This window comes from Emys orbicularis, chromosome 4, assembly GCF_028017835.1.
Source record: "Emys orbicularis isolate rEmyOrb1 chromosome 4, rEmyOrb1.hap1, whole genome shotgun sequence".
Lineage (NCBI taxonomy): Eukaryota > Metazoa > Chordata > Testudines > Emydidae > Emys > Emys orbicularis.
This window is the reverse complement of record NC_088686.1, coordinates 126,431,068-126,447,968: the sequence shown is the minus strand read 5'-3', so window position 1 is coordinate 126,447,968 and position 16,901 is coordinate 126,431,068. Positions and strand designations below refer to the sequence as shown.

At 55.6% G+C, this 16,901-nt stretch overlaps 1 protein-coding gene across 1 annotated transcript; it reads right to left on the bottom strand.

Moving 5' to 3' along the window:
• Nucleotides 1-6: 6 nt before the first annotated feature.
• Nucleotides 7-9,379, bottom strand: CLCF1 (cardiotrophin like cytokine factor 1). Its single transcript, XM_065403377.1, has 3 exons — nt 9,302-9,379; nt 6,807-7,004; nt 7-510 (listed from the first exon to the last, which is right to left on the bottom strand). Exons 1-3 carry the CDS (start codon nt 9,377-9,379, stop codon nt 7-9), a joined length of 780 nt encoding a protein of 259 aa, XP_065259449.1.
• Between the last annotated feature and the right edge of the window lie 7,522 nt (nt 9,380-16,901).

Sequence of the window (16,901 nt, the reverse complement as noted above, 5' to 3'; positions counted from 1 at the left end):
GGGGGGTCAGAAACCCCGCGCCTCGAGGCGCAGCATGAGGGCAGCAGGCGGCACCTTCTTCTTCAGGCGGTTGAAGTCCTTGGCGGAGCGCCACAGCCAGGTCTGCAGCTCCTTGAGCAGCCAGAAGTCGTCCATCTTCTTGAGGAAGTCATTGTGGGTGCTAGTGGCGCCCGGCCCCTGGGCCCAGGTGGGGTTGGCGCTGCCCAGCGGGCTGGGCAGCGGGTAGCCCAGCGAGGACATGACGCTGGCAATGCTCACCACAAGGCCCTGCAGGCTGGTGCAGAAGTGGCCCAGGTTCTTGCGCAGCTCAGCCTTGGCCACCTGCCCATCCATGCTGTGCAGGTAGCATAGCAGGTGCGTGTAGGCCCGGTAATTGGCTGCCAGCCGGGCATTGTCATTCAGGTTGCGCCACAACTCAAAGTCCACAGTGGCACTGGGCACCATCTCGGCCCTTGTCATCCGGGGAGGGTTGAAGTCTGGCTCATTGAAGGGGGGGCCAAGGTAATTCAGCTGCAGTGGGCGAGAGAAGGCATTACATTCACCCAGACAGAACCCAATGTGACCCTCAGACACTCCTGCCAGGGTCAGGCCTGACCCAAGGATGGCTGGAGACTCTGAGGAGATCAGCATGGGGACACCCCAGCTGCCACTCAGCCCTCCTAAGTGGCCCCAAGGAGATGTCCAGCAGAGGAGGCACGGGAACAAGTCCCTCCTGGGAGAGCCTGGGGGTAAAGGGGAGGCACTGGAAAGGGCCAGTGATACTCAAGAGCCCTACGGCTCAGCCCTGTCCAGGGCTGGAAGGAGACCCCCCAGTCATGGGGCACAGTGCAGCTGGGTGAGGCTGGGAGTGACCGGGGGCATGTGTGGCCCTTAGCCCTGGCCCTGCAGCTTCGGGACAGAGTGCTGCCTGGGGGAGCACATGGTGAGTAGGTCTGAATCAGTTTCTCTCCCAGGGCCACAGGCTCCCTAAACCCCTCAGCTGGTGGCTTCTAGCCCAGGAGGGCATGACTCCTTCTCCCAGTGTAACTGGCTGCCAAGTGGGTGGGACCCTGGTGAGGATGGGAACAGGGGGCCTGTCCCTGGCCAGGGGCAGGGGACGGGAGGCCAGGGTCTCAGTGGGCTATGGCTCTGGAGTGAATGCCATGAGGATCACAGGCTTTGGCCCATGCACCAAAGGGCCCAGTGCCAGTCCATGCATCAAAGAGGATGTGGGGGGGATAAATGCCTGTGGGATTAGAGCCCCTCAGCCCCACAGCCAGAGGGTATTGCCAACCAAGGCAGGGGCATGGAGCCGGGGAACCCCTGTGGGGGGCAGGGGAGGAGATAATGGGGGCTGGGGATGGGAACACTGGCACCAAAATGCCATGAGGCGGGGGAAGCACTGCTGGGCCTTGGGGGTAGTAAGTCTCGGGGACTGTGCCCCCTGGGAAGGGCTGCCTCTGCCCTGTCATGAGCTGTGGAATTTCCTGTGCCCCCTGGCGCGGGCGAGGACACTTCAGAGCACGGCGGGCGGCTCTCAGGAATTCCTCCAGGGATGATGGAGGGAGGGGAGCCCTGTCTTGCAGGTGAGGCCCTAATGATGGGGCTGGGAAGCGGCAGGAGGAACCAGCTGTCGGCCCCAGGGATGAGGTAATTTACGGGCTGCTGAGTGGGGAAGTGGAGGTGAACCAAGGCCATCGGAGTGCAGTTTTGCTGGAGTTGGGGGTCCAGGTGTGCCCCCCACAGACAGTGAAAGTGGGGGGGCAAGGGCTGTGTTCTCCGCCTAGGCCTATGCACAGGATGGAGAACGATGCCGGGCTGGGGAAACTAGTCAGCCCCAGCACCCTCCCTCATCACATGCAGACACATGCTGACCCCTCTTGCCCCACACAGACATACGCTGACCCCTCACAGAAACGCTGACGCCCCACCCCACAGACACACACTGACCCCCCCACCCCATGCAGACACACGCTGACCCCTCACAGAAACGCTGACCCCCCCAGCCAACAGACACATGCTGACCCCCCCTCAACCCTCAGACACACACTGACCCCCCTCGCCCCACAGACATATGCTAACCCCCCCACCCCAGGCAGACACATGCTGACCCCCCCCTCGCCCCACACACATGCTGACCCCCCCACCTCACGCAGACACACACTGACCTCCACGTACACGTTCTCACATGTACATTTCACATGTGTGCACATTCTCACTCCCAGGTACTCCCACACTCCATACACACACTCCCACATGCATGCCCACTGTCTCACACACATACATATCACACATACCCATTTTCACACCCATGCATACCTGCGTATTATCACCCCCCACATCTGAACAGACACACACGCATGCCCCCACTCACCCCTATACACAGACACACCCCCCCCACACACACACAGACACACATACACCCCACACAGACTGACACACGCACACCAACACATACCCACATGCACACCACACACACACACACACACGTGCAGCCCCAGACGTGCGCACACACCCCACACACATACGGACACACATGCCCATTTTCACCCTCAATACATGCTTGCTAACATGCCTCCACACATGCAAATTCCCATACCCATCCTCCAAACTGCTACCCCCTGCCTCCCCACACCCAGGGATTCCCCGTCCCCCAGGACGGCATGGAGAGCAGCCCCCGCAGCAGGGGAGCCCTAGCAGGCGTTCAGGCGGACAGGGAGAATCAGGGAGGTGTGTCAATGCCGCGGGTGGGGCGGCGCGGGCACCTGAACAATCTGACAAGCTTGGGAGATGAATTAATTTCCTCAGTGTTGCCTGGAGGCAAATGGAGACGTCTCTCCCCATCCGTTGCGCAAGCCTAAGCGGAAGCTGGTGGGGGCGCAGGGACAAGGTGAGCACCCTAGGATAGGGGAGGAGACAGGAGCAAAGGGGGAAGAGGGGGAGACATACATAGAGTTGTGGGAGGCAGACACAGAGTGAGCTGGAGTGAAAGCGGAGAGACTGAAGAGCACTAACATGCACTGACATGTGAACATGGGAGCAGGGAGCATGCCTCACACATGTGACCAGAGGGAGAGAGGTGAAACAGAGAGACAAGCCGGGTTTCCCCCTGCTTAGTGCCCTCCAACCCTACCCCATGACCCTAGAAGAAAGGGGAGGTCTAGCAAAGGCCAAGGACATCTCCAGGTTGCAGGCAGCTGACAAGGGATGTCATGGGGTCAGGTCCTACACTGTGGCTGCCAAGCTGGATTAACCACTGGAGAACTCAGACAGCCCTAGACTTTAAGGCCAGAAGGGGCCACTGAGATCATCTAGTCCAAAGATGGGCAAACTACAGCCATATCCAGCCCGGGGGACCCTCCTGCCCGGCTGGTAGCCCCCGGCCCCTCCCCTGGTGTAGCCCCTCCCCCGCAGCTTCAGCTCACTGCGCCGCCAGTGCAATGCTCTGGTGGCGGGGCTATGAGCTCCTGGGGCAGCGCAGCTGCAGAGCCCGGCCTGATCCGGTGCTCTGTGCTGCGCGGTGGCGTGGCTGTAGCGCCGCCAGCCACCAGTGCTCCAGGCAGCGCGGTAAGGGGGCAGGGTGGATAGAGGGCAGGGGAGTTTGGGGGTGGTGGTCAGGGGCGGGGGTGTGGATAGGGGTCGGGGCGGTCAGAGGGCGGGGAATAGGGAGGTTGAATGGGGGTAGGGGTCCCGGGGGGCAGTCAGGAATGAGAAGAGGGGTTGGATGGGGCGGTGGGGGGCAGTCAGGGGCGGGGGTTCCGGGGGCAGTCAGGGGACAGGGAGAAGGGGTGGTTGGATGGGGCAGGGTCCCGGGGGGGGGGGGGCAGTCAGGAATGAGAGAAGGGGTTGGATGGGGCAGTGGGGGGCAGTCAGGGGCGGGGGTTCCGGGGGCGGTCAGGGGACAGGGAACGTGGGTGGGGGGTGGATGGGACAGGGGTCCTGGGGGGGCCCGTCAGGGAACGGGGGGGTTGGATGGGGAAGGAGTCCCAGGGGGGCCGTCAGGGGGCAAGAAGCAGGGGGGGTCGGATAGGGGTCAGGGGCTGGGCCACGCCTGGCTGTTTGGGGAGGTAGAGCCTCCCCTAACCGGCCCTCCATACAATTTTGGAAACCTGATGCGGCCCTCAGCCCAAAAAGTTTGCCCGCCCCTGATCTAGTCAGATTTCCTGCATAACCCAGGCCAGAGAGCCATCCCTGGGGATTCCTGCTTCCAGCCCAGAACTGCTGCACTAGAGCAGATCCTTTAGAAACAGCCCCACTGCGAGAAGAAAGAATCCAGGGAGAGGAACCTGCTTGCCATGCCCTGTGGGAAGCTGCCCCAAAGGATGGCACATTGCTTAGAGTCTGGCGACCTATTGGACAATTGTATCAGTGTCCAAAAATGGCCTTTCGTCCCAGATATGGATATTTTCACCCCCTAATGTTCATTTTTTCAAAATTTTCCATTTTTCATTCCTCCCCCCATGAACGTCTGAGGTTGGGTTTTTAAAGGTTTTCCTCTCACCTGCGTTTTCCGTGTCAAAATGGAAACACGATGAAAGGAGGAGGAGGGAATCGAACATTTTCCAACCCAAACATTTTTGAGAAAAATGTGTGAAGAATTTGGAATCAAAAATGAAAGTGCTGCTGAGTGACAGTTACTGTGAAATTGTCAATAGTATTCACAGAACCTCTGAAAAGGTTGTGCCTCATTCCCAGTTTGAGCTTTGCTGACTTCATCCGTCGGATCTCATTCTGCCTTTGCTAGTTTAAAGAGCCCTCCCGCATCAGAACCATCTTCCCATCTAGGTACTTACTGACCAGGGTCAATCACCCTTTAACCTTCTCTTCAACAACCCCAGTAGATAAATACCATCACACAGACTTTCCCAGAGTTCGCCTCATTCTTGTCGCTCTTTCCTGAACCCTGACCAGTTTTTCTGATATGGTCACCAGAACCAGACACGCTGTTCCTGTAATGGCCTCACCAATGCCATATATAGAGGTAACATCACTTCCCTCCCCCTACTGGACATTCCCCTGCTTGTGCATCCAAGGATCACATGAGCTATAGCACTGCACTGGGAGCTCATGTTTGTTTGGTTATCTACCATGACCCCCTAGTCCTTTTTCATTCCAAGATACAGTCCCTCCTCCAGTGTGCATGACCTACACCTAGGAACAAAGAATGTATGTTCTTGCACCTTGTTCACATGGGCCCAGCTTACCAAGCAATCCAGATCAGTCTGTCTAACTAACCTGTCCCCATCAGTATTTACCACTGCCAATTTTGGTATTATGTGCTAACTTTACCACCAGTCATTTTGTATATTCTTCCAGATCAATGATAAAAATATCGAACGGCTTTGGGCCAAGAGGGGATCCCTGCAGGGCCCCAACAGAAACACCCCTATTGGATGAGAATTCCCCAATTATAATTAATTTTTCAGCTCTATCAGTTAGCCAGTTTCTAATCCATTTAATATGGGCTAGGCTGATTTTGCACCGTACTGTTTAATCAGATTATCCTGCGGGACTAAGCCAAATGCCTCACAGATATCAATGTATGTTACATCAGCACAGTTATCTTTACTATCAAATTTGTGATTGCACCAAAAAACAGGATATCAGGTTTGTCTGACAAGCCCTATTTTCCAAAACACAGCTCCCTGGCATTCGTCATGGTACCATCCTTTAATTCTTTGTTGTATCCCATTTAAGCCTTTCCATGATTTTGCCCGGGATAGGTGTCAGGGTAACTGGCCTATAGTTACCCAGGGCTCCTTATAACCCATTGGCACAAAACTCTAGAGGAAAGTGGAATCTACAGGCCAGGCTGGACAATATCCATGGGAAGTTTGGGCATTGGGCATTGTCAGGCAGATGAGGCTAGAAGGACCCATTAGTTTGATCCAGTGTGGTGGGGATACGAGGCTAGATGGGCCCAAGGGTGTGATCTGGCCCAGCATGGAGGAGGGGGATACAGATTGGATGGGCTTGTGGGTCTGGTCTGGCAGAGTGGGGGGGAGAGGGATACCAGGCTGGATAGGCCCGTGGGTCTGATGCGGGCAGTGTCCCCCGTTGCCATGGTTGGGTGCCTGTTCTGTGCGTGGTGGAGCATGGCCCAGCCGGGGCGTCTCCCAGGCGAGTTCTGACACACGAGCCTCACCTCACCCCATGGAGAGACAGCACAACAGAGTGTAAACAGTGGGAGACTCCCCCGGTGCCCGAGGACAGGGAGGGGGCATGATGCAGGGCATCCTGCCAGGGCTAGAGCCATGCAGAGGGAAGGGTGTGAGCTGGGAGATATGCATGACAGAGCAGGGGCAGGTGGGTGCAGACAGGGAGAGTGGGAGCTCCAGCTCCCCAGAAGGGGATGTTGGTGGGGTGGGGGCGGAGAACTGGGCCCAGAATAGAGAGGGGGCTGGGGATGAGAGACAGAGACCCCCAATCAGGGAGAGGCAGAGGATTTGCAGCTCCTCCCTCCACTCCAAGAGCTGCCTCCCGACTCAGCCCCCAGACCACATCAGCATGATGCAGAGCCAGATCTTATAACAGAACATGCCTCAGCCATTTGTCATCCCTGCTGCCTCGTGTGCTGGGGGGGGGGGGGATTGAGTTACAACACACACACCCCGGTCTCCTGGGTGGGAGAATCACTTTTGGGAGCCTGTCATTTACCAAGACCGCCCCCCCCCCAAGGAGGACAGAAAGGAATCAACCCCCCCACCCCTCTGGGGAGACATCTAAGTTGGGGGAGGGGAGGAGAGAGAAAGGGGCAGGAGAGATGAGGGGGAGAGCTGAGGACAGGCAGGGATGGGGGAGGAAAGGGGAGCCCTCCCTGTACTCACATAGGTGCCGGCGAGCGTGCGCAGCTGGTGTTCCAGATACCTGGTGAGGTCGTAGGTCTTCTGGATGGACTGGACGGCGCCCACCTCGTCTGTGCTGTTCAGGGCAGGGATCGTGGGCAGGTTCCAGAGTGCGGCACACAGGAAGGCAAAGATCCCCCAAGAATCTCCTGCAGGGAACACAATGACCAGCTCAGGGGGCTGCAGGGGGCACTCTGACACAGGCGAGGGCAGAGCCTACCTCCCTGCCCACCCTAGCAAGGGGTGCTGGGACATTGGGTAGGAGGAGGAGCCTGTGACTGCCCAGACCTGCCCTCCCCAGCAGGGGCACTGTGACACCAGAGAGAGGGTGGCACTTCCTCTGCCCAGCTCCATCCTCCCCAGCAGGGGGTGCTGTGACATGAATTTGTCTCTGGAGTTGTCACCCCATTGTTCTGCCCCAGAGCTGTGTTCAGGCTGGGTCTGAATGCTCTGGCTGGCGGTTGAGGAGAGGCAGATGGGGTGCACTCTCCGGGGCCATCCAGGCCAGTTCCTCAGCCCAGCGCCCCAGGGAGGCAGGATGTACCTCTCGCACACCTTGTCTCACATTCTCCTCCACACCGCCCTGAATGGCCTCCAGCCCCAGCTGCTCAGCCAGGTATTTTTATGGGCGTCTCAAACAACTGTTTCGAATGAGCGATAAAGCCTGTAAAGCACTCAGGGAAAAGCTGGGAGCAAGAGGCAGATGCTGTGGATGTCGGGGAGTCAAGGCCCAACTGGTCTAAAAGGCTTTTTAAGGTGTGCTTGGCCATCTCCACTCCTCCCCACCTGCCCAGTCCAGGGCTAAGTATCTCTTCTGGGTCCCAAGCCCCAAGGGAAAGGGGGGTCAGAGGGTTCAGAGCTGGAGGTAAAGGCCTCTCTTACTACTTCAGAATGCGTGATTTGGTTTGATGCTCAGCTAAAGGTGGGGTCAGGGCCCATTGGAGGCGTGGAGTGGTGGGTGCTGCAGGGCCCATCGGGAGCTCAGCAGCTGTCAGGGATTCAGGGTGGTTGGAGCTCTTGGGGCTTTAGGGTGTAGGGAGCTGTCAAGGTTTGTAGGCTTAGAAGAGCATGGTGGTTTCAGGCTCCAGAACCATGCAGCGTTCCAGTGTCTCACTGCAGCTCCGCTGGGCTTGGCAGGAAGGAACTGTAAAGGGAGACACGCCTGCGTAGGCTGCTGGCTCTTGGCCATGGAGGGGACGTGCCCATTACTCGTGCTGGTGCGTGAATCCTGCTCAGGAAGGTGATTCTCACCTGCGATGAATCACCCATGAGACACAAAGCCCAGGCCCTGGCCACTTGCACGCTTCATTAAAGAGCATCCTGCAGCACTTTGCCTCAGTCAGGTGTTCCCGCCGTCTCCTGGACCAATCCCAACCTGGGCAATTCCATTCTGCCTCCCTACACCTCTTGCACTTCTTCTGGAGATGGCCTCTCCTAGACAGCATCACAGTTGATAAACAGCTCCATGCCCCACTCTAGAGGAGGTTGCATCTCAGCACTGCATGAGTAATCCCTGTTTATACAGCTGCTGGGCCCCAACCCAGAGGTGGCTACATCTTGGCACCAGACAAGGGATCCTTATATAAACAGCTACTGCATGCCCCCAGAGGCAGCTGCATCTCAGCTATTTTAACTAAGCCAGGACTAGCCAGCACTCCATGGACAATATGGCTACTCTCAACATCACAGCATCACTGGGTATAGCACTTGGATCCTCCTACTGATGAAGCCCAAGTGTGGGCCACTGAGCTAATGGAGAATCCCCATTTGCTATCAGAAGTACAGAACACACAGCTGAACAGTTCCAATTCAGCTCAGCAGATGGCAACTGTCTCTCTCATACACCCCCGGCTCATGACAGCACTGACATGCAATTTGCCCCTGTACTTTTAAACAGGGAGAGACGGGAATAGAGTCAAATGAATCGGAGATGACATCAGGCTTTGACTTCATAGCATGAGATCTCTCCTTGCCCCAGTGCCCCTGCAAAGCAATCAATAGGCTGGCAGCTTGCTAATGCGTTATGGTAAGCTCCATGATGACTGGCTGAGGCCTCTCTGATGTCACAGCCTCCCCACACGTTAACAACAGAAACATCCCGGACATGTTGTAAAACAGCGAATGGAATTTAACTAATCGGAGGGAGTGAAGGGTGAGGGCAGGGAGGGCTGGGGGTGGCAGGCAGCAAGCAGGCCCCTTCCCTCCTGCCCCGCTGCCTCACCTCCCTTTCATCCCCTCTGCACCCTGCCAGCAGTTTGAGGGCCGGAATGCACTCCTGCCAACTCTTAATCGAAAAAGTGTGTCACACTCGCAGAGCTATTTTCCAGAGCTGGGGTTGGCAGAGCCCACAGATTTCTAACCCAGTGTGCGGAAGGGCTAGACAGCAGGGCCAGGCCAAGAGCCAGGTCAAGGAGTCACCTGCCAGGGGGTTCTGTTTCCACAGCCCCCCTTCTTCTCTGGCCCACCTCTCCCCTCACCCTCTGCTCCCTGCACCATTCCTCTCCTGCCTCCTTCCCTGGTTTCCTCTCCCGCTTGCCCCCTCCCTTGTCCCCCATCACCCTCCTCCCCCCATCCTTCCCTCCCCCCCGACCCCCTGCAGTGAACCTTCTGGCAGCCCCTCCCTGCCTGTTTGGCAGGGCAGAGCGAGCGCTGGAACATGGGCCCAGAGTGGAGCTGGCCCCAGTTCAGGGGAGGAAACAGGCAGCCCATTAAAGCGAGGTGTCACATGTTCCTTCACCTGGGTCACTTGGCCTGTGCAGTCGCTGCGCTTTCCCTTTAAGAGCCCAGTCTGCTTAGCTGCCTGGGAGGCACAGACCCAAAGGCTGCAGCCAGCAGCTTCCCCAGTGTTGTGCATGTGTGTATTGGGGGTTGGGGGATATGCGCTCCTACCCTGGTGCTGACCAGCTAGGGAACCGCCAGGAGAGCCGACCAAAGGGCCCAGCTAGCCTTACGTTGCCCCAGATCAAAGGGCCCATCTAGCCTGACGTTGCCCCACCCCGATACACTGTGAGAGACCAATGTGCCCATCTACTCTGCTGTCCCTCAACCCCCTGCTGCACCTAATCACACCAGGGCTGATCTGGCCCCCATCCCTCTCCCTGCCATGCTGGATCAGAGCAATAAGCCCCCTAGCCCAGTACCCCATGCCCATTCCCTGTTACGCTAAATCAGACAACGGGCTTGTAGCTCAGTATCCCCTTTCCTACCAAGCCCAGATCAGACCAACCAGCCCACCCAGCATGATATTCCCTCTCTCCCTCCAGCCCAGCTACTACCTGTCAGACCAAAGGGCCCATCTAAGCTGGTATCTCTCCCCACAGCCACCAAGTTGGATCAGACCAATGGGCCCCTCTAGCCCAGTACCATTTCCCATCCTGCTGTGCTGGATCAGACCAATGGGCCCTAGACTGATATTCTGCCTCCATCTGTTTCTTACAGATGGTGCAAACCGCCCAATGCACCTCATTGCAGTGTCCTGTGCCATGGTGCCTAATTCTTTCCTGTTCCCCAGCTGGGGATCAGCTCAGGCCCAGAAGCCTGAGAGTGCAGAGCCCACCTAGCTCCCCTCCCTGCAATCTCTCCCTATTCCCATGAGCCTATACCCTCTCTTCTAGGAGTGCAGTGAGCTCTCTGCCTCAGGACCAACCTGCAGCAGTGAGTCCTGCAGGTGGAGGCTCAATTAGGAACACTTGACTGAGTGCTCCTTGATCATGGGTGAGAGCTCCATCCCAGCCCCTCGCTCACACCAGCCTGAGTCTCTCTTCTCTCCTGGCACATCCCCATGCTGGGGAGCAGGCCCTGTCTGTCTCTCCCTCCCAATTGCAGCTAAACACTTTTGGGCCTCCCCACAGACCCCATTGCTGATGGGGGACCATGATGCCTGGCTCTTTTCCAAGCTGACTCAGGGCCTGTCAGTGCCTACAGGTAACTTCTTTGCAGCATGGAGTTCTGGCTGCCAGAGCATCTCCCCTGCGCCTGCCCTGCAGCAGCTGAATTCGAGGGAAGGGCTGGAGGGAATATGCCTCAGATTGTCCCCATGTCCTAATTAAACTGACATCACTGGCTGGTGTTAACACGTTCCCCAAACCTCGGAAGACCAGGTGCCCCCTTCAGGCAAATACAACTAATAGCATCCGCCTTGTGGTTAAAGGCCTGCCCGTATAATCTTACGCCTGAAAAATATGCTCCCCCCCAACTCTTTCTGACATGCTCTGACCAGCAGTGAAAGAGTTAACAATGTTGACACTTAAAATGGCATCTTGGGCATGTGAGTGAGTGCCCAGTGAAACCAGCAGGGCAGTTCACACCTCAGAACCTTTCTCTCAGGCTCTCTGCAAACTCAGGCTGCATCAGTTACACTTGGTTCATATTTACAAGGTTTTCTTCCCAGCCAGAACAGCTGGAGTCTTACTCTTTTTAAATGAAAGCTGGCACCATTGGGAACAATTGGGAGGCCTGCCTATCTGCCCATAGCCCCATTATCCCAGTCCTTGGCTTTCTCCCCTCCCCAAATCTGCTGATGCCCCTCAATCCGGACCAGCGGCCCCCTGTTATCGCAGTCCTGGGCTCCCTCCAGTTGTGCCAGTGCCCATCAATCCAGACCCACAGCCCCTCTGTTATCCCAGTCCTAGGCTCCCCTCTCCACAGCTCAGCTGATGCCCCTTGATTCCAAACTAGTTTTTCAGCCCCCCCCCACTCAATACATTGGGAAACACTGTGTTAAGATCTGGCCAAACCTCAGCATTTACTGCACCTTCCTCCTCCTTTCTATGTTGCTTCTATCTGTAATACTATGATGATAGCAGCATCTAGAGGCACCAAGATCAGGCCCCCATTGTGCTGGGCAACAGAGGGAACAGCTTTTCACACCACGCACACTTAGCCTGTGGAACTCACTGCCGCGAGGTGTTACCGGAACTAAGAGCTCAGCAGGATTCATAAAAAGGTCGTGCATTTCTAGGGAGAATGAGAACATCCAATTAGAACAGCAATGATTCAAAATAGCCAAGAGCTTTGGGAGGGACCAAACCCCTCCTTCCGAGGGCGAAGCCAACCCCCAGCTGATGGGAGCTAGAGACTACACCGGTGGCATGTTATCCTGTAACTCTCCACCCCAGGGTTTCCTGCAGCTCCCTTAGAAGCAGGTGGTATGGGGCACTGTCAAAAATGGGATACCAAGCTATATGTGCCCCTGCTCTGATAACTGCTCTGTCTTTACCCATCTCGGAGGCACCCCAGGATTCCACACAAGACACAGAGAGGGAGCTTTATTGTTAAGCCTTTCCAAGGACTCAGTGAGGCTAGAGAGGGCCCCATTATCCTGCCCACCCGCAAGAGCCAGGCTGCTGTGTCCCTCTCCTACTCCCAAGCAGGGGTCTCTTCTCTTTCCCATGGTAGTACTAAGAGGGTCCCTGCTCTGTCAATCCCGGAGTCTGGGGTGATGCAGACCCCCCACACTGACACTGTTTTGTGAGTGGTTCAGCCTTGTCAGTCTTGGTGAGGTCATCAGCTCCCAGGGATTTATTGCCCTCAACAACTCCAGCTGTTCTACTGCCTGCTGTCTCCGGAGCAGGGCCCCTCCCTTGCTCCCCGGACTCCACATTTAACAACACTTTGCCTTTCAACAGCACCATCCAGACTGCAAGAGCCCCATGGGCAGGGATGGAGGCTGAGAGAGGCCTCTTTAGAATGGAATGTAGCTTCACAAATCCCATGAGTCAGCCAGTCAGGATCATTTATGCCCCCCCTTACAAACAGGGAAACTGAGGCACACAGAGGGGAAGGGACTTGCCCTAGGTCACACAGTGGCAGAACTTGGAGAGAATCCAGGAGTCCTGCTGCCTAGTTTGGTGCCCTACCCTTTCTCTCCTTCTGCCTACGTAGTAACATCCTACGGTAGGTAGATTGCCTTCAACTGTCCTCTATCCCGAGTGGGATCTCATGGTCTTGACTCTGCCTTTATGTCTCTTTACCTTCCTGTTTTAGAAGACTGGGGACCCACATTGAACATAGAGGGTCCATCTACACTGCATTTAAAAACACGGGGCAGCAAGTCTCAGAGCCCAGGTCTATAGACTTGGGCTTGCACTACAGTGCTAAAAAGTGCAGTGTAGACACTGTGGCTCGGGCTCTGAAGCACAGGGAGAGGGGTGGGCCTCAGAACCTGAGCTCTGTAAGGACGGCCTCTCAGCTTTGTTAGGACAAGACTGAGCTCCCATAAAGGTGGGGGCTCCTCATGGGGGGAAATGCATTTACCATGCCCTTAAGGAAACATGGAGACTGTTCAGGGAGAGAAGATGGGTTTGTCTTTAACAGAATAGTGATGAGTAGATACTGTGCCATAGGGAGGTGAAGTCCTGGGAATTAGGGGGTAGAAGATGCTCTAGGACTGCAAGGACCCCGGCTCGTGATGGAGTGAGCCCTTTACCTGCAGCCAGATGGCAATAGTTTTCATCTGAGGATGGAGCCCTTCCCGGATTGTAAGAGAACGGCTTGGGCCCTCCAAGAGTCGAAACAGTCCACATTGGTCAGCAGGTCATCTACCCTTCACACTGCTAGGGGAGTGTCTGTGGGTTGGGATGCAGACTCCTCCCTTGCAGTTGACTCAGGAGGCCTGAGAACAGAGGCAAGTAGATAAGGTTACTCCTTTGTCAGCTGCAATGAGATCTGGACAACAGTGTTGATGAGGCCACAAAAAGGCTCTTAGTATAACATTGGCTCTTTCCAGTCTGCTCTTCCTTACGACTCTGGGGATCAGAGGAGGAGGAGCCAAGATGTGGAGAAGACGGAGGCTCCAGTCCAGCAGAAACACCATGTGAGAGAGAGATGTTGTTCCTGTGTGCTCTTGAGCAGTATGCTTGGCATTTGATGTATTGCTGGGATGTGAAGAGGTCTATTACCAGGTGGTCCCATCTGTGAAATAATGCTCTGGCCATTGCTGGTTTCAAGGACTGCTTGTGTTGATCCTGAGAGCTCCTGCTGAGCAGGTCCTCCTCCATGTTCCCCTTGCCAGAAAGAAGAGCTGCATACCAATCCCTGAGGGGTAAGGGTGGGATGATGTCCCCTGCTGTGAAAATCCTGAACTTGAATGTCCTTATGTACCTCTTGAGGTTTCGGAGGTCTAGGATGGGACCTGGGATTATTTAGTCTGCAGATAGGGATAGGGAACTGGGATTATTTAGTCTGCAGAAGAGAAGGGGGATTTGATAGCTGCTTTCAACTACCTGAAAGGGGGTTCCAAAGAGGATGGATCTAGACTGTTCTCAGTGGTACCAGACGATAGAACAAGGAGTAATGGTCTCCTGGGGTCCCTTCCAACCCTGATATCCTATGATGGGTCTCAGATCGTTGCTCTTCTTGGAGATCAGAATGTCCCTTGGTGATCTGCGGGACCTCTATGCCTCCCTTCCTGAGAAGGGAATCCAGCTCTTCCAACGGGACTCTCTGGTGAGACGAGTGCCTGAAGAGGTAGGGAAGAGGGGGAGGTGGCCTGGTGCAGAACTGGGTGGAATATCTGTTGTAGATGATGTCTAGTACCCAGAGAGTGGAAGTAATCATGCACCAGGCACTGTGGAAGGAGGAGAGACAAGATCAGAAGAGAGGGAATGAGGGACTAAGGACTGGTGATGTGATGTATGCAGCTCTTGACTGCACCATCAGAGCTGCTGTTTAGAGGCTGATGCTGGGGGCTGAGGATGTGTGGTGACAAATTCTGCTCCAGTGCTGCTGAGGTTGTTGGCCAGAGCAGGTTTTGGAGGCAGGTGATATCACCTGTGGGACCATGTCCCGTGGTGTTGTGAGGGAGCCTGTCTTTGGAAGAGGCCAGGGTCTTGTCAGTTCTGTCACTCAAGAGGTCCATGCCTTTAAAGGCAGGTCTTTGATTTTCCCTGGGGATGCAGGTGTTAGGCCATTGTACTTCAACAAGGAGTACCTCCTGAGAACCATTCCTGTGGCCATTGTTCTTGCTTTGGTGTCTGAGATATCATGTCCTCTCCAAGTGAAAAAGGAGCAACTATGTGACTCTTGGGGTGAGTTTGCTGTTAGTTTGTTGTGTCAGATGCTATATCTGGGGTCGGCAACGAGAGTAATGGTGCCCGGTGTGGAGTAGGTGTTGAGGCTGGAGCCTTCCACATTAGTGCCAAGGCTACGGAGGCCTTAGTAGGCAGTGCCAAGTTTGTCACTTTAGAGTGAACTGCCCCCAGTGACACTGAGTGAGGGATCCACACCACGCAGCGGGCTGAGGAGATTCCCATCTTCAGCCTGTGATTCAAGGCAGTGCTGAAGCTGAAGTGGTAGTGTGTGTATTGGGTTCCCATGTCAGAAGAGTGCAGCACAGAGGCTGGTCTCGATACTCCAAGGGGTCCATCAAGGGTATCAGGCTGCAGGCACTGAAAAGCCAGAGGAGCCTCCAGTATCTCTGCTGTCTGTCATGGGGTGTGAAGACATGACAGACTGTACATGAAGTTACCCAATGGGTTTCACCATGGCATAGGAGGTACCAGATGTGGGTGTTTGTCTCCGGTATAATTGCTGGACAAGAGGCACGTCTCTTGAAGTTGTTGTGGGGCCCAACGTAGCCCCAGTGAGGGACAAGGGAAGGGCTATCACCAATGGAATCACCTATACTACCCTAAAAGCTAGCTGTTTAGGAGGAAAGATCAAGCTAGGGTTAGAGAGCCTCTAGCCTGAGTTCCTTTAGCTATTTGCCTCAGTCCTTCGCCGCCACCACAGAAAAGGGTATATGCCTTTACACAGAGTAAATGACATCACATGAGATATCGCATGCACCCTCCTGTAGGCACGGCTTTTCTGGGCAGTTGCACAGCTGGACACCAAGGGCACTAGGCCCCACAAATGGGAAACACAGAGGCCCTCAAAGAACCTGCCCAAGGAGAAGTTTAGGTTTGGTTATGTCTGGATTTATAAAGGAAGTGGGGCAGGGTTAGCTGGAAGTAGCTCACTAGTCCTGACCTAACCATGACCCTTTCCCCCTGATCGAGACAAATCCTTAGTGGTTTGCGGGTGGGCTTAGGCCCCTTAAACACATTCAGCCAGCCTAAGGCAGCAGCAGAAGCTCTTACGACCCCAGAGATATCTGATCCTTTGGTCTGAGCTCTCGGCCTCGCTGCCATCCAGTTCCATAGGCTAACTGCATTGTTTAATAGAGTCATCACTCTGTAGAGATGCAAGGGTAGGAAATGGCCTCTGGAAACGACTCCTCAGGCCCCGCTGCCCTCCCCTTGATCTCCTGATCCCTAAGGACGTGGGTTGGGCCTTGCTGTGTTCTCGTGCCTGCCCACTGGCTGCTGCTGTGGTTGCTCCTGCTTCTCCTTCGGGGCAGCAACTCTAGCAGTGGAGCCCTCAGCAGCCTCCGCGCTGCTTCCAAGGATTCGTTCCCTCCTGCTCCCCTTTGGGCTGCTTCTTGCAAACATTGGCAGTTTGTTCTGCTCCCCTCCTGGCCACATGCTTTTACCAGGCCACCAAGGGCAACACTACTCCTGCCAGCACATCAGACTCAATTACACAGCAGCGCAGTCACTGTGAACCAGCGACTCCCTGACCTGACCCAGCTGGGTTACTCAGAACTCAGTCCAGAGCACCCTCTCCTCCCAGCTGCTCCACAACGAGAGACACAGAAACAATCCTTTATATGGTCTTGAGAAAGCATTTCTCCAAGGCCATTCCCGACGGGACGCCTGGGCGGGTTATATTTGGGTACTCCGAGTCACCTACTATTAACGCTGCGGCAGACTTTGTTGCCTTCCTAATCTCAACATCCCTGCATTCTTCATCTGTGGTGAGGAAGGCTCCAGGTTCTTTCATTAGCACCCAAGGCTCTGCAGATGTGTCAGTCTCAGCACACCACCCCCGGCTACCCCAGCGCTGGGCTCCGCCCCTCCCCACAGCTTTGCCAGTGCCCCTCAACCCTGACATGCAGCCTCCTGCTGTCCTAGTCCTGGGCTCCCCTCAACTCTGATGCAGCCCTCTCTTTTCCTATAAACAATGTTAACTTTCATTAAAAGGCAAAGGCCCCTCTGCAGGATGTTCTTGGGGGCAAGGTGGGGGAAAACAGCCTTG